Here is a 24,820-nt window from a genome sequence, read left to right as displayed (position 1 = left end):
CCATCACTTATTGTGAATCTAAATGTATTTGTGGGCCGGATCAAAATTTGCGAGGGGCCGGGTTTGGCCCGCGGGCCTCGAGTTTGTAGTCGTCGCTCTTGTCTGTGTTTGTCCGGCCATTGTAACCGTTCACACGCAGCGCATAGCAGGGACCGGAAAAAAAACAGTACACTGCGTCACACACAAGTGAGTTGAAGAGCGAGTCTGTTGCGTTAGCACCGCCTACCCTCTCTGGCCGACCAATCACTGCTGGGCGATGGAAAACACGCCACTAAATTGTGCGCCGCTTGTGATTTTCTTTTTCGGGAATGTCACCACAGACACCCAGGTCACAATACTGCAAGTGCAACAGTAAGACGTATTTATTTAAATCAAAATCTTCCAGATTATTAACTTTAACTTTTCATGCATCATCAGGTCCAATACTTATATGATAGAATTAATACCTGCAGGGTTCCAACACATTGTCATGGACAAACATTTCAAAACTTTTTCATGACTTCTATTACAGAGAAGCAAAACGTCATGTATCAACGCGAATTAGAGATGCGTTACGTCAACGGCTACAGAAGATAAACGCGTGGAAGGTTATCCACTATCGTAACAATTCATTTCATTAAACACTAAAGTCCAAGACTTCGCCAAAACTTTCAAGGATATTAATAATTTTATGATTTTTTTTTTTTTTTTTTTCCATGACCCTGCACCCTGTACTACCTAAAAAAACATACATTCTGTCCGTCATAGTTGTACTTTTGCCAATTTGCATGCTATCATGTGACATTTATTCAGATGAAGATTTCCCAGATTATTACTTTAACTGCAAAAGATTTACGGGAAGTAAAAACTTTTTTTTAAGCACGGGGACATAAAATCTGGGTGGAAATCAGTTGTTCTGCAAAATCCATTCAGGAATGCATGTTGTCGGTATTTAATGATACCGGTTAACCTGGATTGTGTTTATTTTGGGCCTATATGTTTAGGATTTGCACCTTATTCTTAAATTGGCCTTTTTATATCTGCATTCTTCCCACTTTTTTATAGCAATGGCTGCAAGGCAATTTCCCTGTGGGATGAATAAAGTTTGATCCTGTTAATAAGCAAACTCTTAACTGGAAGACTACACTTCAGCCGGTGTGTGTTTGATACCAGTGTGTGTCTAATCTACCTTTGACAGCTGGACTGTATTTGGATGTCGCCTCCACGTGTGTCTGAATATGTGAGCGTCAAAGAAAGAGAGAGAGAATGATAGAGCGACATCGACAATGACAGGGGGGAACAGGAGTGTATGACGACGGTATAGGCAAAAAAGACGCGGATGACACGCACATGCACACCCTCTCTCTTTCTCACATACGGAGGAGAGGAGGACAGTGAAGAAGAAGAGACAGAGAGAAGGAGGAGAAAAAGAAGAGGAGGAGAGGGGAAAGCGCAGAGAAAGAGAGAAAGAAATCCGGGGAGAAATGACCGCTGGACGGATGGATTTTATTTTCCCCGAGCTGCACGAGCCTCTGTAAGACAACATGGGCTGTATAGGATCCCGGACGATCAGTAAGAACACAGCGCTTTTTATTCTGCCATGTGGAGGGATGGATGGATGGATGGATGGATGGATGGAGAGAATCAAAGGCAGAGGAATGTGTGTGTGTGTGTGTCTTGCAGGGCGGAGATGTTAAGAAAAAGGGTCAGAAGAAGAGATGAAGGAGCGATGCACCGGCACAAATATTCCTATAGCCTACAATGTTCCTGCTTACACTTTTAGAATAATCCTGCGGGGAAGTTGCAGAGCTTCAAATGTTATTTTCTGCTCTTTGTCAGTAACATGGGGGGTGGGGGGTGTAGTTTCCGTAGTTTACTATAGGGATTACATCTGTGTGTGTGTGTGTGTGTGTGTTGGAGCGGAGACGCGGAGGGGAGAGGCTGGACAGACAAGATGTGAGAGGAATAAGACGCGGCATGACATCCTCATGTCCACATGGATGACACCGGTTGTGTGTGTGTGTGTGTGTGTGTGTGTGAGAGAGAGAGAGAGGCCTCCGCCTTGACATACAACTAAGGTCATTGCATGCTGGGTGTCTGAGAAAACCCCCCTCTCCTCCATATCTTGTCTCCCCCCTGTTTTCCTTCTTCCCTCTCTCTCTCTCCCCTTCTTCCTTTCCTCCATCCTCACCTCTCCTCTCTCTTGTCTCTCGCTACTGTGCGTCACACAGCGACGTAATACATTGAAGACGCAGGCAGTGCACACCGGGTTTCTCTCTCACTCTCACACACACACACACACACACACACACACACACACACACACACACACACACACACACACACACACACACACACACACAGGATGAGTCAGAACCGGCTCGGTAAACTCAGGTGTGATTCTGAACGCTCTGCACATGTAGGTCAATTCTGCAAAGTCAATGATGCCGGCAGCATACATACACGATGCTATATGCTACGTATAGTTGTGAGGACCATCGATGAATTTAGTTTCCAACTAAAATTAAAATGCACTGTTGCTAATGAAGTTCATTGGTTTGTTGTGACTTGTGCAGCCTACTCTACTTATTGGTCAATACGGAAGAGGATTAGGGCCAGTGGGAAAAATGTATTTAAATGTATATATATATATATATATATATATATATATATATATATATATATATATATATATATATATATATATATATATATTTAATTTTCACTAATCCTTTTCCATTGCAATTACCAAATAACAAGAACTTCCTTCCAGCTGTATTTGTCTTCCGGCAGTGACAGCACCCCCTACTGTTCATTAGTCTCCTCCAGGTGTGAGTGAACTTACTAGACTGACTCAATAGGTTACTGGTGACTTGATTGGTGCAATATCTGTGTCTGGGCTCTAAAATAGTTCCTAATATCACTTAAGTTCCTCGCCACTGTCGCACTAAATGCTTGCTCTTGGGGGAATTACTGGAATTGTTGGGTCTTTGTAAATTATAGAGTGTGGTCTAGACCTACTCTATCTGTAAAGTGTCCTGAGATAACTCTTGTTATGATTTGATACTATAAATAAAACTGAATTGACGTTCCACACAGGCCTCTGCACATGCCAAAGTGTCCTTGGGAAAAACACTGAACCCCAAACTGCTCCCAATGGTTTCTCTAGCGCCTCAGTAGCTCGTTGCCATCGGTGGGAATGAAAGGGACATTGTAAAGCTCTTTGATAGAGGCACTGTATATAAAGGCACCAATCTGGGACAAACACAGCACAGAGTGTCAACGGAAAGTAACGTCTAGTGGGAGTCAATCAAAGGTAGAAGACATCAGTGCCACCCTAACTGTGACTGGTTATCTCTAAACCACATCACTAAGCACAGTTCGTCTTAAAGAGAAACTGGAAAAACTACTAGTGCTAATGTTAGCAAGCTAAGCTACATAGGTTCTATTTTCAATGTACAATGCAAACTTAACCTAAAGTGGATCCTCCAAAATGTTGAATGTTGTAAAGGTACAGATGTCCTCAATTGATAACGGTACATGACCAGTGCTAATTAGGGATGCCCACACTGATCCGACTTTTTCACCCCCGACAGCCTACAGTTACGATACCTGGGCTGCGGGTATGGGCTAGTCTCGCATTGCCAGAACTTCCTCCACAGTACTGCAGAGGAGGGTCTGGCTAGTCCACACAGCGTTCTGGGATGGGAGAAAAACGTGTCAATCACAAATCGTCTTGGGCGGTGCTAAGCGCTGGACGGAGCCACAGTGCCTCTGCAAAACAGCCTAGGGAAGGAACTTGTTTTGGTGGAACGTGTGTACGTTCAAAGGTAGTTTTAGTCGTGCAACAGAAAACTCAGATTGGACAGATAGTCTAGCTAGCTGTCTGGATTTACCCTGCAGAGATCTGAGGAGCAGTTAACCATAGTCCTAACCATAGTTATACACAGCCATGATGTGCCATTCACGAGCAGAAAAGTTGGCGGCGCTTCGCTTAGCAACACCGCCACCCAGAGTGCTGAAGCTTAGACGCGGTTTCCGCAATATGTCTAACAACTGTTCTGTCCTATATTAAAGGTCCCATGACTGGTGCTCTTTGTATTCTTTTATATATGCCTTAGTGGTCCCCTAATACTGTATCTGAAGTCTCTTTTATATATACCTTAGTGGTCCCCTAATACTGTATCTGAAGTCTCTTTTATATAGACCTTAGTGGTCCCCTAATACTGTATATGAAGTCTCTTTTATATAGGCCTTAGTGGTCCCCTAATACTGTATCTGAAGTCTCTTTTATATAGACCTTAGTGGTCCCCTAATACTATATCTGAAGTCTCTTTCCCGAAATTCAGCCTTGGTGCAGAATTACAACCAATAGAGCCAGTCCCACAATGAGCTTTCCTTAGGATGTGCCATTTCTGTGTCTGTAGCTATTGAGGAGGAGGGGGCAAGGTGGAGGTTGGGGGTGTGGCCTTGACCAACTGCCACTTTGCTCGTTTGAAAGCCATGATGTCTCTCTCTCTCTCATGGGTGGGCCAAATTCTCTGGGCGGGCAAAGCAGAGAAAGGGGAGGTAACCTTTCCCCTTATGACCTCATAAGGAGAAGATTCCAGATCGGCCCATCTGAGCTTTCATTTTCTCAAAGGCAGAGCAGGATACCCAGGGCTCGGTTTACACCTATCACCATTTCTAGCCACTGGGGGAACATAGGCAGGCTGGGGGAACTCATATTAATGCTAAAAAAAAACTCATAAAGTGAAATTTTCATGCCATGGGACCTTTTAAAAACTGGAAAATTATGCCCGATAGTCAGTGTCATTTAGTAGTTCATATTCCTTCATTCAATTCAGTTTTATTTATAGTATCAAATCATCATCATACGAAAAAAAATGAGAATCAAACTTTGCTCCGCTCAACGTTAAAATAATCAATGTCTTGGAATAGGTAAGGACCAAAACAAAATGTCCACACTCTCAAGGTCTAAAACCGGTCCTCTCAAAGATGGAAGCACAACAGCACACGCACGCACGCACACACACACACACACACACACACACACACACACACACACACACACACACACACACACACACACACACACACACACACACACAAACAGCTTTAAATCTTCTACAGAGGCCTCTTCACTACAGACACTAAGACCCAAAGAAAGAGACACACTTTAAACTGCTCTGCTGTCTATTTCAAGGAAAGCATGGCCACTCCTACGTGTGTGTGTGTGTGTGTGTGTGTGTGTGTGTATCATCATAAGTAAAGCATGCAGCTGGTGTGTCCTGCCTTCCCATGCTCATGTATGCAGATACACACAAACACGTGCACACACACGCGCAGACAGTTAGAACCAGAGGACGATCACCTCCCTTTGTGTTTAAACGCTCCATCAAAGCCTCATCAGCTCCTTTATGAGAACAAATGGAAGGCTGCTGGGAGATTTCAATAAATAAAGGAGGGAACATTTGACCTTTGTTTGTCATTGAGCCGGGCGGGCGGACAGCGAGGGATCAAGGGGGGAGGGGATGGTGGTTAGTGACTAGCGATAAGGACGGGGAGAAAGTGGACACTGGTTTGCTGTGACAGGAGCTTGTGGTGTGAAGAGCCAAGAAAAATATCCCGGTGTTTTTTTGTTTGTTTCATAAGTGGGTGTGTTCCTCTTTCTGTTTCTCCTCTCCTCTTATCACTTCTGGCTGTCTCTCTCCCCCGTCTCTCTCTCTTTCTCCATTATTTGCAGTGTCAAAAGTAGATCAAAGCATATTATGTTAGCCGTGTGCCGGAAACACGTCATCTCACTCTTCAAAATTAAAATTTTTGTAAAAGTGCTCTCCAGACGCCGTGAGGAGAGAGCTGAGAGTGATGTCGACTGAACCTACAGCAAAAGCTTCAGGTTTTCTTATAAATCAGGACTTAAAACATAGGGGGCCGGGGGGGGGTTTCGGGGGAGACAGAGCAATAAAGTGTGGCGTTGTTCCAGGACAGAAAAGTAGAAAACAATGCAGGTTGCACAGGTTGTATCGGATCATATGAGATTGTCACTAACTTGACATTTACTGGACATTTCATGCACGTTTTTGGTTTTGCTTCTACAGTATCTGCAACCTAATGATGTGATCCAGTCTGGTTACAGTGTCTTTCTTTGTTGTGTTTTACATTTTCAGTTAGTTGGAAGGAATATTTAAGAATAGGAAGTGGATAGCAATAGCCACCTACAGAAAGGAACGGAACAGAAAATCAAAGGTAGTCCCGCCCTAACTGTTAGGTAATGTCTAAACCACATCACTAAGCACTTAGCAACAGAGGTGAAGACATAAAACAACTTTTACGGATGGACTTGATTTAACTTTAAGGAAAACACAGACGGTGCTGGCTCGCGGGGACAGAGGATATCAAAGACAGTCTTAATAAAAACGTAGATATGAACATTGTTTATCATAGTTTTTATTGACTTTCTGTCCCTCAAACACTTAGCAAGCCCAATCAACCCAACCTCCTCGTTGACATGTATTCACTATTATTCACGCTACTTCCTGCTTCAGCACGAAACATAAACAAAGGTAGTTTGAAGCTGTTTGAACAAACGGCCAATGCTAAAGTTCACAGTGGACAGTCTTCTCTTATCTGACTCTGGAGATCCCCCCCCCCTCTGGTATCACTATGGAGCAGTTGTTCTGAGTGGATCCCTGTTTTGTTGTGGTTGTGTGCACGTGGTACAGTTCCTCCAAACCATACGCCGATATAGATTGTTTATTCCTACCCTCTAATACGACCCATAGGAACGTCTAATAAATTAGCGCCTCCGGCGTTGGCAGGAAATACGTCCCGCAGGAGCGTCTTTCGTCCTCACATCTAAACCAGAACATGCGACAGTCGCGGTTTTAACTTGTCGTTAACGTTGTTACAGTTTGGTTACATTTAGGCCCAAACATGGCTCAGTTATGTTTAGATAAAGATTGTGGTTTGGTTTAAAATCGAGACGTTACTTCACATCCGGTTTACGCTTGTGATGCCGCGCCGTTTGTTCCGTAAAGTTACAGAAAAAAAACTTGGCGTTTACTTTTATTTTCAAACGGGACACTAACCCCAGTCTCCTGGGTGGAAGTCATGTGTTTGTTTGACCCTTCCACCACCCTAACCTTTCCCTAACGTGGAATTTATATCCTTATACGTTGTCGCCTTACTTTGCGCTTTGCACTCGTCATAATTACTACGGCCACTAGAGTGTAAATAGGAGTCCTAATTGCCGGTTGAACAAACAACTTATGTGAGCGTTTTTCAGGTGAGGGCGGGTTACGCGATACGCATTCCTGCCAATGGTGTCACACTAATCCACTGACCTGCAGGTGGTGTTAAGGCACCTATATTATATATAAATATATATGCAGAAATTCACCAGCAAAACCAGAAAAGAAGAAGACAGCTTGTCAGGAAACAAAGCAGGTTTAAAACTTTTAAGAAAAATCTGCTTTGCAAATGTTTTATGAGGAAGGAAATGCATTCTTCGTGTTTGTTAAACCTGAGTTTTGGTGAGAAACACTGAATGTAAACATCACTTTTGATTGTTTCTAAGAAAATCCACACGGCATCGTTTCACTAGTATTTATCCATATCTGGATGATTCCCTGCATTTATATGTCTACACACACATTTTATGTTCTTGACGTTCAGACTGATCTCATGAAGTGGCGTATGTATGACACGCCAATTCATATGCCATTACTGCCGTGTTATCAAGATGCATACTCTTTTTTTTTTTTACCGTGTTTATCAACGCCGTTTGGCCTCCATTGACTTCGCGATTGCGTGTGAATTGACGCTGTAGCGAGTAGTATGAAAGGGCTTGTCACGTTTCCTAAACCCAACCCCCTTCTTCTTTTCCTAATCCCAACCCCCTTCTTCTTTTCCTAAACCCAACCCCCTTCTTCTTTTCCTAATCCCAACCCCCTTCTTCTTTTCCTAAACCCAACCCCCTTCTTCTTTTCCTAATCCCAACCGGTTCTTATTTTCCTAAACCCAACCCCCTTCTTCTTTTCCTAATCCCAACCGGTTCTTATTTTCCTAAACCCAACCCCATTCTTCTTTTCCTAATCCCAACCGCTTCTTATTTTCCTAAACCCAACCCGCGTGTGATGTTTCCTAAACCCAACCATAGCCTCGTGATAACATGCCACGTGGCTTTAGAAAGTGACGTGTATGTTTACACTGTGACGTTGCAGACTGCCGTCCGCTGTATACAGCGTAGACATACACGCAGATAGCTCAAAATGTGTACAGATAATACGCCACTTGGCTTTAAGAAAGTGGCGTGTATGTTTACGTGAAGTCATGATATCACGTTGCGACATTTAGAAATCTGTTTTTAAAGAATCATGTAGACTAAAACAGGGGCACCACGTCCTACACCCAAACACCCTGAAAGATGACGGTCTTTCACCTCATTCTAACTGTTTCATGAATGTGCTGGAATACAGAGACAAAACATTAACAATATATGACATAATTTGCTGTAATACTTTTCTGACTACCCAACAATTCTTAATACAAGATCAAAATATGCTAAAAGTCTCAAATTGGCAATATAAAAAAGGAACCTGGGTCAGAATGTCGTTTAAAGTTCATAAAATGCCTATAAAACAAGACCTTTGGGCATTTTAATCCTGCTCATAATTTATTTGCTAACATATCAAATATTCATAAATGAAAGCAAAAATTTTCCTCTAGGCAAAATGTTGCACTGACGGTTCTTTTTCCCCCTGCACCCGACATAGTACACAGAGCACCATCAGATACTTTTGGTTTTTTTTGTGGCTTCAACAATTTACCAACTCAGGTGTGGTAAAAGTAATAATCAAAACAATAATGCAGAGAATAGGCCACATTCTTTCTAGTTCATTCAGAGCGAGAATAATGGTTTATATTCAGAAAACAGACAGCTTGAAGAAGTAGAGGATTGTCATTGTGCAGCCGGCACTGCAAGAAAAAGAGTGATGCCACGAACAAACGTCTGCATCAACAAAAAAAAGAAGACAAGAACGTGGAGGATGGACTTGCTGTGGAGAGAGAAGGCGATAGAGCCCCATCATCTTCAGCGAGATGCTGTTGTTAAGTGTTTTATAGTTCAATAAAACCTCCTCCTACAGTTAAAGGACCAGAATGCCCCTAAAAACCAGATCGAAGTATTGAACTTAAGCGTTGCAGGGATCAAGAGACACGCTTGAAAACGGCTATGCACTGCCTGCAGAAGACTTCCTGCTGCGTTTCTTGCATCTATTCTTGTATTAGGCCTGAGTGAGAGCGGCTGCTGCTAAAAATAGATCCGGGGTAAAAGAGGGAGGTCAATGAGAAACGGAGGGAGGAGAGGGGAGGGAAAATGTTACAGTAAATATGGGTCAACAGCTCTCTTTTTCTCTCTCTCTTTCCCCATTTCCTCTTCTCTCGTTCACGTCTCACCCTTGATTCTGTGCAAGTGAATCAAATGTTGAATCAAAGAAGCAAAGTCTTCTCTCTTGTGATCTGTGGAAAATAATACAATGAATATAATAATAATGTAGGGCTGGGCGATATGGAGAAAATCAAATATCCCGATATTTTGGACCAAATACCTCGATGTCGATACCGCAACGATATTGTAGTGTTGACTATTGGCGCTGTCATAAATTATTTACACAATGAGATTTTTGATAAATAATCATCAGTATTGTGGATATAATGACTAAGTAGATAGTAATAGAACAGTTACAACAGTCTGGTAAGTTCATAAAATGACATCACTTTACTGTAATGCAGCCTTTAAAACCAGTCCCTCCAGAAAAACGCGATTATGCGATCGCATAATTCAATGCATAATCAGCCAAAGTCCGCATATTCATGCGGGGGCCGCATTTTTTCAAATATGCCGCACTTTCGCCGCATAAATTGCCGATTTCCGCGCAAAATATGCGGTGCTTGCATGATTTCATAATCCCCGCATTTTCGTCAAAAAGTCACATATATCTTAGCAGAAAGTTGAAAAATCTTTGCATTTACTTCACACAAGAGCAGCCATTTTCCCTTGTTGCCATGGGAACGTTATGAAGTGACGTAATTACACGACGTAAACATCATCGAAAAGCAGGTGTTGGAGGTTGAATTTGACATGTACTTTGAGTCTCTTAAGTTGGTATCCAATAACAAAGCTATCTTAATATCTGATGTCTACTCAAATTTCTTTAAGTGCTCCTGCTGTCTATATTATTAACGATTTTTGAAAGTCTCTCTTTTGTATCTTTTATTTCCCTCTGTTTAGACTATTACTTTTATTTCTACTTTAATATTATATTATTTGTATATATTTTTGTATCTTATTTGTTTACTTATTGCAATGACTGAATATCTGTAAACTATTTTTGGAAATTAAGTTTAAAAAAAGCAGGGTGTTGGGGGAATCCCTTTTTCATCAAAAATCAAATTTTTGCAAGTTCCCGCAATTTCATTGCATAAAATTGCATAAATATCTCGCATATTCCATTGCATTTTTTAAGAAAACGTGCCGCATAATCAAGGATTTTTGCCTGCAACAATCACAAAAAAACTCCGCGTTTTTCTGGAAGGACTGTAAAACCAGGAAAAGACAACACATATGTCATATTACGATATCCCAAATCTAAGACGATATCTAGTCTCATATCACGATATCGATATAATATCGACATATTGCCCAGCTCTACTTTCATGTGAACTTGTATTCCAGTTCTTTCTATTACCTGAGTGATGGCTGCAGCACTACCATGATTGGGTCGCTCAGTGCTGGGTGTTTTCCTGTGGAGTGCCATTTAACCAAAGCATCACCGCCTGCCATTGCACTCAATTATCCTCCAGTGACCGTAGAGCTGATGTTTAGCAGTCATCACTCAGAGGCATCTCTCTATAGTTGCATCTCCACGATTCACAATCAGGGCGAAACAGAGGCGATGACTTCTGCAGCTGGCAGAAGCTCGTAAGGCGGCATTTGTTATGTGCTTAAAGGCTGGGAGAGGTCTTCCCAGCACATTTAAGACTGCTGTACCTGGAAGCAGTGCCTAAATGTATCTGTTCAATGGAAAACCTCTCAGAATGTCGACGTGCCAGGGAACTTTAAGAAATAACACTGCTCGGTGCAACAAATCGGGTAATTTCAGTCTCGAAAGGGAACAATTACTACAAAGCTCATGCACACCAGAGAGTCGTATCAACAGATGTGTCGGATCAATACTGATCGGCTCCGACTGTGAAAGAACCACAGAATTTGATCACTTCGAGGATTTGGGAGTTATTTTACAGTCTTGAAAGGGAAAAATATTTTTTTTTTTAAAGCATTTGTGGATGGATTTATGTTAGACCCTTCTTACTGAATGCATCTGAGGGTGACACAGCATTCAGATGAAGCTTTCTATCAAGGCCAACCACCGTCGTTTAGCCTGTAAGCAGATGATGACAATGAAGATAAAAGGCCGAGCCAAGATGCTGAGTATCTGCTCTTTTCTTGAGTGAATGAGGGATTTAAAGGCAGTTTAAAAGTACGTCAGGTCAGAGATAGAGAAGGGTGTCAGATTTCAGGGTGCACACAGATCTCCAACTTCAGGAGATGTAAAACTCTCTAGTGGCAACCTTTGTATAGACATAAACATTTTTGAGTGTAGAGGATTTATAAAAGTGAATACTGGGACTCTTAAAGGTCCAATGTGTGGGAATTTTTCCCATCTAGCGTTGAGATCATATATCGCAATCAACTCTCTTGCACCACACTGTTCAAAGTACGTATTACAGCTACGGTAGCCTTCACGCTTCAAAAAGCCGGTCTCTTGCTCTTTTCAGTATCCTTTTTCTTTTTCTGGGCGAAGAAGAAGAAGACTCCTGTTCCTGAAATTTGGATTTTGAGTACGTGTGGTCCTCCAGGTTTCCTTCTTCAAACTTGCCGGGGCCGGGAAGCTACGATACCCATCAACAGCATTAGCAGCACCTGTGATTTTATCATGTGACAGAGAAAACGTGAAAGGCAGAGCAGTATGTCCTGTATGTCCCTTACCGGCTAACGTATTTCAAGATGGCGCATGAATATGGAGCGTCTACCCCAGTTCATGCAAATGCAAATGTAGCCAAAAGGAATACTTGGAATTGACGGTGGTGGTAAATATTCATGAAAAAGGACAAGTTTGTGAACGGGCAACACAGATTTTGATAATGAACAACCAAACACGTTACACACTGGACCTTTAAGGAACACTCACCCAACTTTAGGCATATTTTACTGTGAATGAATAACAAGACATTTCTGAGACCGCAACAGAATTAACCTTAGTTTCAAAAACAACATGCCAGAATTAGAATTCAGTTGACCTCGGAAACAGTAGTTTGATATGTTCGTATATAAAAATCTTCACTGCACTTGCTAGCTTTTTCTGCAGCTTTCAACAGCACCTCTCTGTCTTCTTTTTTTATTCAGAGTAGACCGTTGTCGACTAGACCAGGGGCTTCAAACATACGGCCCGTGGGCCAGAACGGGCCTGCCAAAGGGTCCAATCAGGCCCACTGCATGACTTTGCAAAGTGTAAAAAAAAATGCAGAGAAGTCTTTTATTCCAATTCTAAATTTACCACTTAAATCTCAGAGAATATCCGAGTTCTTTTTCCGTAAATTTACGACTTTAATCTTAGAAGTTCTGAGTTTTTTCTCGGAATATTAGCCCTCTCTCCCCTAACATAATTGTTTTTCCTACAATGGCCTTAGAACGCTGTCGTAGCAGAAGCAACTTGGCGTTTGCCAACATCAAGCTGACAAGAAAGTCTGCGGCAGATAAAGTTTCTGGAGTGGTTTAAAGGTCTGGCCCACTTGAGATCAAATTAGTGTTATGTGGCCCATGAACTAAAGTGAGTTTGACACCCCTGGACTAGACATATTGCCAAAACTCACCACAGAAGAAATGTTTGGGCATGGCTCTAACTTCTAGCTGCTTCCAGCAACACAACTAAAAGCAGATGACATTTGCGAGGCAAAAAAACGGGCGCGTTGATTTGTGGTTTGAGGTGTTTTTGGTTTTAGCAGCAAATATCTACATGCGGAGCACCGTCAAATGATTGATAATACCTCTGTCATTTAAAATAAAAAATAATGCAGAAAAGGCTGCTCCCCTCTGGAGAGAATAAACATGTTGGGGGTGACTTCTTTCACAATCTGTCTTCATCAGAGACTCTGAAAGCCTGAGCCTTTTTGTCTGGAAGAACAGCTTCCAGCAACCGCTCTCACTCCGACAAATCTCCCTCCAAATCCGAGCCAGTGGCTGACAGCGAGCAGCGCAGCATGGAGGTCGTTTGAGGCCGGATGTCTTCTTCTTCTACACTGCTGCTCTTTTTGTTTACAATAATTGTGCTGATGTAGCAAAGTGCAGCTGGAGTTGGACACTGCAGAACAGAATACAGGGTTTCATTCAACATCAAAACATACTTTTGCTGCTTTAAAAAAAAGAAGAGATACAGACCTCCATAATACATTCTGTAAAAAAGCATGAGGTCATACAGTGAAGCGCAGCGGGACTGGTTGTTCTCACTGAGTGCCTAATAGCAGGTGTTATCACTTCACACTGGAGGTGTTGGGAATTTCTCTGGCACCAACTGTCACTTAAGAGCATAAGAAAATAAATCTTTGCTTATTTTGATGGTTCACAGTCTCTTCATGTATTTACCTATCACTACAGTTTATAGTGGAGTGTTTTGCTGTTGCCAAAATCCAGTCCAGGTAATCTAGACACTCAACATAAATGATATGCTTCGACTAAATACTGTACATCTTATCATTTCAACTGCATTAAAGTCATAAGCATATTTGATTAAGACAGCTAAGTATCTACTTAAAGCTGCTTTAATCAATATTTTTACATTAGCTGGTGAACCAAGTGTAGTGGAGTATTTAGCAGCTAAAGAGGAGTTAGCTAGAGAGAGAGCTACAAGAAGAGTGAATATTTGACTTACATTCATCGGGATGAGTAAATAGCCAAATGGTTAGTGATGTGTTTACAGCTTGTTGTTTACAGCTTGTTGTGCTAAAATCAATTCAAAGATGTGAGAGGGTGTGAATCCATCCTGGGGCCTGTTTCACAAAACCAAGATAAGGGATTAAGCCGGGATTTCCCAGTTATCCTGGATGAATTAAGCCTTGATTCGGTTTCACGAAAGCGAAGGCACATAAATCACCATGGAGATTTATTCTGTACAGCTAGCCTGCTCCTGACCAGGCTAACAGCCAGGATTTATTTAAAGGGGTGATAGAATGATTATATAGGGTATTTTACACTGTTCCTTAAGGTCTCCTAATGGGATATGTAACATTGGTTGGGCTGAAAACTGCCCGAATGCTATTTTATCAAGCCCTTAACTACCCTGTGAATATGGCTCTATTTGGAACAAGAGCTTTTCTTCCAAATATGGTATGCTCATGAATATTCAGAATGAGCTACGTGCTGATTGGTTTGAGCAAACTACATAGAAACACATGGGAGACTCGACAGCAGGTCTCATTGCAAAGTTATACATTGTTTGTCGGGCTATTACGTTATTAAAATTCACTTCTGAGACTTTTTTAGGCGAGAAATCAACTATATAAAGCTCAAATATGGGACGTTTTACGAAAATTGATGGCTTATTGCAAATTTGGTAAGACTATGTGTCGGAGTTCAGCTGCCGGTGCTGCCTGTGTTGCTGCCTCACTGCCCGGCCTACCTTCCTCCACAGAACCCGGCCTGCAGCTCCCCTCTTCCTGCTAGCTAAATGGCCCGTGTGTGAGAGTGATAGCGCGGTCAGCGAGCTTGTTACACCAGCAATCTCTTACAACAGTTCCAGTTAATCTAGGCTGGCTGTCAGCTGCCGGCATAACTAGAGTAGCTATATTTACAGTTTGAATTTTTTCACGCCACTTATACAACATATCTCTAAAGGTCTTAAAGCTAACAACGGTGTCCGATTTCAAGTTAATGAATTTTTGTGAACAGTGGGGGTTTCGTTAGCTATGACTGTCCCTTCAATCCTAGCTATGTGTAGCTAGCTACAAATCACGGATAGTTAGCTTCATTTTCAGCGTATTTTGTTTATATTTACAGTTTGAATTTCGTCACGCCACTTATACAACATCTCCCTAAATGTCTTATAAACTAACAACGGTGTCCAATTTCAAGTTAATGAATTTTTGTGAACAGTGGGGGTTTCGTTAGCTATGACTGTCCCTTCAATCCTAGCTATGTGTAGCTAGCTAGCTACAAATCACGGATAGTTAGCTACATTTTCCGCAAAATTTGTGTATATTTACAGTTTGAATTTTGTCACGCCACTTATACAACATCTCCCTAAAGGTCGTATAAAGCTAACAACGGTGTCCGATTTCAAGTTAATGAATATTTGTGAATTTCAGAGGAATTCTAAGAGGAGGCTAGCTAGCTATCATTGATAGAGCTACATCCAGCCGCAGGCTCTATCAATGAGACTCAGGGACAAGCGGCGTTTATTTCCCCAATCGTTTGTTTAAATAACTCAACACATTATAATTACACACATTAAAAGATTAACTGAAACCTGTGGTAACAGATTGCTGGCGTAACAAGCTCGCTGACCGTGCTCTCACTCACACACACCGGGCATTTAGCTAGCAGGAAGAGGGGAGCTGCAGGTCCTGGAGCTCTGTCAGAGCACGCGTTTAGTAGTCCATTATCCAAAACCGGTGACTTTGGCGTGGGTATGGAGTGCTGTGGGCTGCCAGTCGTCGCGGAGCTCCAAGTACCTCATAGCAGGCCGGGTGTGTGAAGGAAGGCAGGTCGGCGAGGCAACAACACAGGCAGCACCGGGCGCTGAATTCCGACACACAGTCGGACAAAATTTGCAATTAGCCATCCATTTTCGTAAAGTGGCCCATATTTGAGCCTTACATAGTTGATTTCTCGCATAAAAAAGTTTCTGAAGTGAATTTTGTAATGGAATAGCAGAGATCTGCGCGACCTAGATTCGGAAGACTACCTGATCTCAGGTCAGTTGTGTAGCCTATGTAAATGTTGGGGCGTGACCGTTCTCTTAATACACCCATGGGCTGACAAAGCTTCCGGTTTTTGGGAGGTTGACGTCAACTTCCAGCTTTGTTGGGATTCGCCCGTTTTCAGCGGCACTTTCAAAATATGAGATTTTCATAGTAAAGGGGTGTCAATGGGACTTCGAGCTTCTATGTATGTCCTATTTACCCACCGAACTGTCGTTATTCAACTATGACAGGGTAAAATCGGTTTTGCATTCTATCACCCCTTTAATCCTGGAACCTTTTCTGATCACCCAGCAGTGGTTTTACCCTATTGTTATTTTCAGCCTGGATTAAAATACAACAGGTGCATATTGCAGTTTATTTAAGTACTGTTATTATTTAAAGTTGTGACAATTATTTTTTTATTTATAATTATTCATGTGACAGTCATTGTTACTGTTATATTGCTGTATGAAGACTGCTGTTCATATTGTTGTTAGAAGTTTGATGAATATATTATGGCAGTTGTTGAGATAATTAGAAAAGGCTGATAACATTTCACGTGTTTTAAATGAAGTCTGTTACTAAGGGCAATACATACAATGCTGTGCATTTCTATAGTTGACCAATGCACCTTGAATTATTTCAGTTGATTAATTTTTTTTTTATTCTTTAACAATAAGGATCATGTTTGTTCCACTTCCATGTACATTGTATTTGGCATTCTTAGCACACAATTTATGTTGTCCAGTAAACTGGGAATATAATTTGGGAGGATTGTACAATTTTAAGAACATATCCTAATTGTACAATCCTCCCAAATGATAGTCTTAGTTCACTGGACCAGTAACTATCTAGTGATGTAGGCTACTGTACATTCATGGAACAACAGGGAGAGGACACCTCAATGGTTTTTGACCTTATATTTGGGGAGAAATAACTGATAAATATACTCTGTTTCATTCATGTTTACAGTGTGCATGGAATTTATCACATAATTATCTTCATAGTTTCTAGATTTTAGAGTCTAATTTCTTCAGTGTCTTTATTTTCTTTGTCCATATATACAGGGAGCAAGGGATATAATATGTAGAGAAGGAAACTTGGCCTCTATAAAAAATAAAAAAATTAAACGCGAGAAAAAGCGTGGCAGATAATAGCGGACCGACTGAATGATAGTCTAAAAATATACATTTATGAAATACTGCTCTTAACTGAAACCATTCAATGAGTCACTGTCATTTGCAAAAACGAACAGTTGTACACTTTGCATTAAAAGCGAGCAGTGGAAGTTAATATGACTTAGGAAACTTATATTTTAGCCCATGAGAGAGAGGGAGGAACAGAGAGAAAGAGATATTTACGCATCATATTCTAGCGTTGTAGAAAATTGATCTTCATTGTAAATTTCCTGAGTAACATTATCTTCTGCTTACTTTTAAGGCAAAGAGTACAACTGTTAATTTGTGAAAATGATTAGTAGCCTAATCCTTGAATGGAATGATTATGACGGCTTCAATTCAGAGCAGTGGTCAGTTAATGTATATATTTAGGCTACAATTACGCATTCAGTCGGTCCGTGATCATCTGCCTCGCTTTCTCTCGCGGTTTCATTACAGCGGCCGTGTTTCTTTTCTTTTTAAACAAATAATGTGTTTCACGTCGTCATACTTCCACAAGAAGCTGCTGCTCACTCTGTATAAAGTATGTACAATGCATATTCTCCATGTTGGCATCAGTAAATCTGTGATCGACCTTGCGGTCTTTTGAGGAAAGCCGTGGACGCGCATCTATCAGAATTACTTCAGCCTGGCTCGACCTAGTCGCTCCTCCTCAGCCTGGCTTGGCCTTCGTGAAACGCACCAAGCCAGGATGCACAGATTAGACTAGGTCAAGCCTCGCTTTATCAGTTATCCTGGATTTATATATTCTGCTTTTGTGAAACAGGCCCCAGGACGGTTCAAACTGAGGCACTGAAATTGACTTAACATACATGGAAGGTGTTTCGTGATTAACTAATTGTGTTTTTAGCAATTGTGTTTCTCCCTTTAGTACTACTATAGTCAGTCCTTTGTCCCAGTCCAGAGACTGACAGTGAAGAATTTAATGTACAAGTTGTGAAAAGACAGACTTTTAGCCCAGTACCAGAGACCGACAGTCTTCTCTCACCTAATCATAGTATTATTATTATTATTTATTGCCCAATATTTTCTGTTTTTGAGTGATATATGAAAGTACTAGAAACTGGAGTCACATTCCCTTTATGCAAAAGCACAATTGGCCAATACAACTGATTGTGAAGTTTTGCTTTCTCTGTAATGTTTACAGACCAATATTGGTGCTGAAATGTGGAGATAATCCTGGCGCACATTGTGTGCGCAGGAGGCCTATATAACACATAACTACATTTTTCATTAAAAGTGGCTTTTAGGTTCTCTCGTATTCAGCGTGAGACAGTGTGAGAGTTGGTTGGAGGCTGTGACTCAACACCCATGATCAGTTTGTACATTTCCAGCTGCCTTACAGTATTATAGTCTCACACTGCCAGCCCTGTCTCCACAGTGCTGCGGAGGAAGGTCTGGCAACAGGAGAATACACTCCTGGATAGGAGAAAGAAACGCTCTGGTTTGTTTGCATTTCTTTAAACCAATCACAATCTTCTTGGGCGGCGCTAAACTCCAGACCCAGCGACAGTGGCTATGTAAAATCTCGGGAAGGAACTTGTTTTGTTGGAACATTTGCACCGCGCAAAAAACAAAACAAAACGCCACATACAATATTAAATGAAGTTAACTGTTCACACAATACAGTAATGTGAGCTATTTAACTTAGCTGATACATGGTTAAACCTCATTTGCTCTTACCAGTGTATCGCCGTGTGTACTACGTCCACAGCAATCCCAACAATCGGTCCCAAAACGTCCCAGGTAGAGAGGAAATGCCGTAAACATGTTCTTTGTAAATTATTACAATCATTCCCTGAAAGAACCAAGCAGGCCTACCTTGTTGCACGATCCACATTTTTTTCAAACTTTAGGTAACATTTTCGGCGTGTTATGTTGCTCAGAGGTTCCGGTTAATGTTGCTGGATGCGATCTGAGTTTAAAGTGCTTACATTATGCTCTTTTTTAGGTTCATAATTGTAATTAGAGGTTATATCAGAATAGGTTTACATGGTTTAATTTTCAAAAAGCACTACATTTTAGTTGTAGTGCAGCTCCTCTTTTCACCCTGTGTGTTGAGCTCTCTGTTTTAGCTACAGAGTGAGGCATCACATGCGCAGTACCTAGGTAAGGACTACAAGCCAGACAGAAGCAGAGTATGCAGACTGATCTCATGAAGTGGCGTATGTATGACACGCCAATTGGTATGCCGTTATTGGCGTGTTATGAAGACGCACGCTCGCTTTTCAGCGTGTTTATCAACGCCGTTTGGCCTCGATTGACTTACATTACCTTGTGTTTGCGTGTGAATTGACGCTTTACAAAGTGGCATGTATGTTTACGCAAAGTCATGATATCATGTTGGAGTATGAGGGTGTGCCAAGCTAGCAGCTAGGCGAGCATTATAATGTGTGTTACAAAGTGACCCACGTTGGTCTCTGAAGTAAAGGCTGGACTACAATAGAGCTGTTTGGAGCAGTTGGTGAACAGTGTTTTCTGTTGGAGATGGTAAGTCCCTTTGGGGTGGACTTTGGGCTTTTTCACTTTGTAAACCTATAACGTGCACAAAAAACATATATAACACAATAAAGGAAAGGGAAAAAGCCAAAAACCATAACATGAGCATGTTAAAGTAAACACAAAGAAAGAGGAAAGTGGAGGAAAGTGAGGGACATCCGGCAGAACTTCCAGCCGTGATGAAACTATCCGGTTAATGAACCGTCGTCAATCCAGACTACCTTACAGCTGACGTCTGTTCATTCAGTACACTGGCTGTTTGTTCTTGTCTGTCTAGTTCACAAGTAAATTAGTTTATAGCAGAGAGAGGAAATCTTCTTACTGTAGCCTGATATTTATGATTTGGACCTAGTGCAGTGACGTCTAACATGTTATGTTCTGAAATAGCTCCACATGTTGATCAGTCAGCCAGCCGTTTCAGTCTAATGGGGACAAATATAAGGTTGCTTTCACACCTGAGCTGTTTGGTCCATTTTAACCAAACTCATTTGAACTCTGGTCCGCTTGAAAACGGGGGTCTTGGTTCGCTTCCAAGCGATCTAGTGTTTGATAACTTTAGGTGAGAACTCAATCCGAGCAAAAAAATATAGGAAGTGAACCTAAAACTGTGCATTTACTAGCCGGCATTTCCACCTTGCACAATACAGACTTATATATGATTTAAAGGATGACAACTGTCAGATCCATAACCTAATATGACCATACGTTGTTGATCGTCCGTGGGACAACACATCATCATCTCTCTCTCTCTCTCTCTCTCTCGCGCTCCTTCACTCGCTGTGTGTCAGCTGCTCATATTGTTCGCCTTCTTCTAAAATATTATGACACATGAGCTGTTTGGTTCGTTTGAACCGATTCCGGAGCATTTCGTTGGATAGCCCAGTTCTTTTGGGGCGGTGTGAAAGCTCATACGAACTCTGGTGCGAGTACCAAAACAACCAAACTCTGGTCCGCTTGAAAACGAGGGTCTCGGTTGGCTTCCGAGTGAACTGGAGTTTGGCTCACTTCAAATGAGAACGTGATCCGACCAAATACAGGAAGTGAACCAAAGACAGTGACTTTACTAGCCTGCAATTTCAATCTTGCACAAAATTCGCGGACTTATATATGATTTAAGGGATGATAACTTTTAGATCCATAACCTAATATGACGTCATCTTCAACACATCATCTTCTCTCTCTCTCTCTCTCTCTCCTTCACTCGCTGTCTGTCAGCTGCTCATATTGTTCGCCTTCTTCTTGAATATTAGAAACACTAAAGCAGAACCAGAAAACCCAAGACGTTGTTTCTGAGACCAGAAGTGTCGGCGAGTTCCACTCAGATATTCTGTCCAATAAACCAGCGAACCGTTTCAACAGCGCGACATTTGTTTTTACAATCTTTGGCGTGTTTGGCAAAGTGCAGCGTGAACGCTAACCGAACCAAATTACAAATGTAACAATGTTGCAACTTCACCCTCGAATCGCACCGAGTCTGCTGAACTATAGGTGTGAAAGAGCCCTAAGATGCTCATCATCGGTTGCGTAAAGTTTGAAATCATTTAAACAATATTACTTTTTCCTATTTTACCGCAAGCACTTTAAAAAGAAAAGCTGTGAAAATAAGAAAGAAGTAAAGGATTTAGTCAACTCTGAGTGGAAATCATGAATATTTTGTTCACATTTCAACCCCAAAGCTCTTAATTAACAGATTTCCTGCTTCAGAACGGCCGTTATACAGCATCGGATGGCTCAATGAGCAGTAATATTACTACTGAGGTTAGCTGCTCACCCACAATTTACATGCTCATAGTGCTGAACGTGCTGAATTAGACAAAAAGATTAAATGACACGAAAATATGAAAACTATTACGTTGTTCTTCCAAAGCTTGCCTCGTGACAATCAGCTGTGCAGATTTACTGTCATCAAACATCAATATAGGATACTGTATAATGAAATCTATACATTACGCAGGCGTTTGTTTGTCAATGTTTGTGCCATCTGAGATGTAATCTGATCCATCAGTCGGCAAGTGTAGTCTCGTTTTGGCTTCTGTGTTTCAGTTTGGAAACAGCGACAGAGAGTAAAGAACAGACTCACAGTCTGGCAGACAGCAGCTCCATTTCCACATAAATAAACACAGGCTGGATAATGCATCGGATGTGACACTTGCGCCCGTGCGGTCATACGTGAATGCAACACGATCAGAGCGGAGTCCTGCCGTTTTTATTTTTAGCCAAAATCGATTAGGCCAGTAATGGAAAAAGAAGGCGATGCTTCCTTCAGGCTCTTCTTTTTTTGTGTCTCGTCTCCTCATTTCCCCTCTAAATTAACATCACAATGTCTCTGTGCCCACATCCCTGCTCCAGCTTCTCAACATGGAAGCCTGAAGCGGCCGTGCCCCATGAATCCTTAGGAGGGATGTGACAAGCTGCTTGGAAAGTAACTAAAAGCTGCACCGGGCATTTTCACATTTTTCTAAATGGTACTCAAGAGGTAACGGCTTGAATTTCAGTACTCAAAAGTTCTGTAAGGTGGCGTCAGTAAACTGCACACAGCTCAATAGTTCCCGCTCAACTGGTCTGCGTTGTTTTATACAAATGAAAAAGGAGGCTTTATTTTTAGAAATGCACTTTTAGGCGGCGCTACAACAACACGACGTATTGGCCATGAATGAGAGATAATGAGTAAATAAAACTTTAAAAAAAAATACACTCCATCTTCTCTACACAGCTGTAATATTCTCTAACAGTTATTCTCCTTGTGTTGACGGAGGGTCACATTGACCGATTTTCAATTTTTGTTTTATATCAGAAAATATGGGAAAAATGTTTTTTTTTTCAAGGACTGCACAGACCGCACAAGGGTTAAGCTGCCTTCTAGTTAAACAATGTACCACTTCATTGTGCTTTTTCTTCTCTGTCGATTGTGTTTGAGGTATCACCTAACACAGGACAACCCTCCTCCCTCCCCAACTCCAAAGTATTGACTGAAGTAGTGTGTGTGTGTTTGTGTGAAGAAAAACATACATACACTTTTGTAGATGGATTGTGTGATCTAGCCAGCCAAGCCAGAGGGTGATGGATACACGGAGTGAGGCATCTGGTCAATATTTTTGATTGATAGGTGGCCATGAGCATCTCTGACCTGAAGGGCAGAGAGAAAAAAAACTGTTCAATATCCAACAGTTTCACAACAAAAAAATCTATTCATCTTATTTAATAATAATAAAAATAAAAGTGCCCAGACTGCAGCATATAATCCATTTCCAGTACTACGCAGACACCTGTGACTGGAATTGGCCGATTGATCGGTGCATCTCGAGCTTTAACAGCCTCCACTCTTCTAGTTTCCCACTTTCCACCGGAGTTTGGAGCCTGGCTGCAGAGATTTGCTCCCATCCATTGTCATGTTGGAATTACAGTATGCCTTGAGGAAAGCAGAACAGCAAGCTGAAACATAAATTTATGAAGACAAATTTACTAAAACTGCATTTTCTCCCCCGGGTGTGGAAATGTCTTCACAGGACCCCACACTTAGACTGTAAAAGATCAAATCAAAATACAGGAGGTTGAATTGGAAACCACACAAACACACACAAGCACAGCTTAGTATTGGTGTGTTAACTCGCTCTGACTGCACTGCTGAGAATCTCACACTAAGCAACATGATCAGAGCGGCGAGAGCTCCGGCACAGCGCTGACCTCGTCTGACCCGGAATCAGCACACAACCCGCCGAAATAAGTCTCCAATTGCAACATGACATCATGATTTCGCGTAAACAGACACGCCCCCACTTTCTTAAGCCAAGTGGCGTGTTATCTGTGCGCATTTTGAGCGCCGTATACAGCGGAGGGGTTGGGTTTAGTAAAAGAAGTAAGCTACGGTTGGGTTTAGGAAACGTGACACGCGGGACACGATCCACGACATCCTGGGTCAAAGTCCTGCGTTTGACCCATCCACCACCAACCTCCCAACGCGGATTTTCACCCTTTCATACTACTCGCTACGGCGTCAATACACGCACACAATCGCAAGGTAACGTTAGTCAATGGAGGCCAAACGGCGTTGATAAACACGCTAAAAAGCGAGTATGCGTCTTGATAACACGCCAAAAATGGCATACGAATTGGCGTGTCATACGCACGCCACTTCATGAGATCAGTCTGCGAATTGTACCATCAAGGCTTCTGTCAGTGTGAAGGTGTAGCTGTAAATCGAAAAGGTCTTCTAGTTCAAGTGAAGTAGTAGAATTATAGTACACTAAACTAATACGAAATTAAGCAGGGAAAAATAGTTCTAGTTAACGAAAACTAAGTTGAAACTATATACCCAGGTTAAAAAATAAATAAAAGTAAAGTAAAATAAAAGTGAAATAAATATTTTCAAATATATCTATATATCTGTAAATATAACAGATTGAGAAACATTGTGTTTTTTTTGGGGGGATAATTAAGGACATCAAGTACCAAAACAGAAACCTCCAGAAGCTTGAGGGAATATGGGGTAGCCCAAGATGTCTTAAATGCTACACACACACACACACACACACACACACAGTCAGACAAAAGAATGAACGGATGGATGGATGAAGGTATTACCCCGACAAGCCATAGTGAGCAGGACTCCCTTAGTGTTTGGTGTCGGCGCAGAGCGTCCGCTGAAGCGGAGGTGAGTCAGACTCCCGACTTCACTTCAGATCACTGTCACAGGCCATGTGTCGTGTCACCTCACGCACACACACACACACACACACACGCACGCACACACACGCACACACTGCCCAGAGTGATGGCAGCAGACAGGCGAGGGCCTGCTAGAGAGAGTTGTCAGGACCTATTGTCCCTCACTTGTGTATGTATGTGTGTGTGTGTGTGATTCTGCGTCCGTGTGCGTGTGAGTCTGGTTCTATGTGCGTGTGTGTGAATCTGCGGCCATGTGTTGTGCAGCGTGTCGTGGAAATGGCTTGTTCGTGGCAGCTTCCTCTTTTCCGCCCTGCTGATCACCTTTATGTTCCTTTTACCTTTTCCCCTCTCTGACGTCCACCCCTCCTCTTCCTGGAATACATAACGCTGAATTTAAACTCCCAGCTAGACAATCAAGTTATCTTCTCTCCCTAATTTCTCATTCTCATTCCTTCCATCTTCATTACAGTCCTTGCCTG

General features: G+C 41.9%; 1 protein-coding gene and 1 long non-coding RNA gene across 6 annotated transcripts in view; one reads left to right on the top strand and one right to left on the bottom strand.

The window, feature by feature from the left end:
• Positions 1 to 1,363: 1,363 nt before the first annotated feature.
• LOC120570848 (protein FAM131B-like) overlaps positions 1,364 to 24,820 on the top strand; it is a 64,317-nt gene continuing 40,860 nt past the window's right edge. For all 4 annotated transcript variants that reach the window (XM_039819441.1, XM_039819443.1, XM_039819442.1 and 1 more), the window contains exon 1: positions 1,364 to 1,551. In XM_039819441.1, coding sequence (XP_039675375.1) covers positions 1,524 to 1,551 — 28 coding nt within the window. In that variant the 5' untranslated portion in view covers positions 1,364 to 1,523. The remainder of the gene's footprint in view (positions 1,552 to 24,820) is intronic.
• Positions 12,209 to 24,820, bottom strand: part of LOC120570850 — a 44,425-nt gene continuing 31,813 nt past the window's right edge. The window contains exons 3-5 of one of the 2 annotated variants that reach the window (XR_005641146.1): positions 22,943 to 23,108; positions 22,690 to 22,803; positions 12,209 to 13,403 (exon numbers count right to left, since the gene is read on the bottom strand). This is a non-coding gene — a long non-coding RNA (uncharacterized LOC120570850). The remainder of the gene's footprint in view (positions 13,404 to 22,689; positions 22,804 to 22,942; positions 23,109 to 24,820) is intronic. The other variant, XR_005641145.1, reaches the window with a different exon arrangement.

The sequence above is a fragment of the Perca fluviatilis genome, chromosome 13, assembly GCF_010015445.1.
Source record: "Perca fluviatilis chromosome 13, GENO_Pfluv_1.0, whole genome shotgun sequence".
NCBI lineage: Eukaryota > Metazoa > Chordata > Actinopteri > Perciformes > Percidae > Perca > Perca fluviatilis.
The sequence above is the reverse complement of the archived record's forward strand: the minus strand, read 5'-3'. Positions and strand labels throughout refer to the sequence as shown.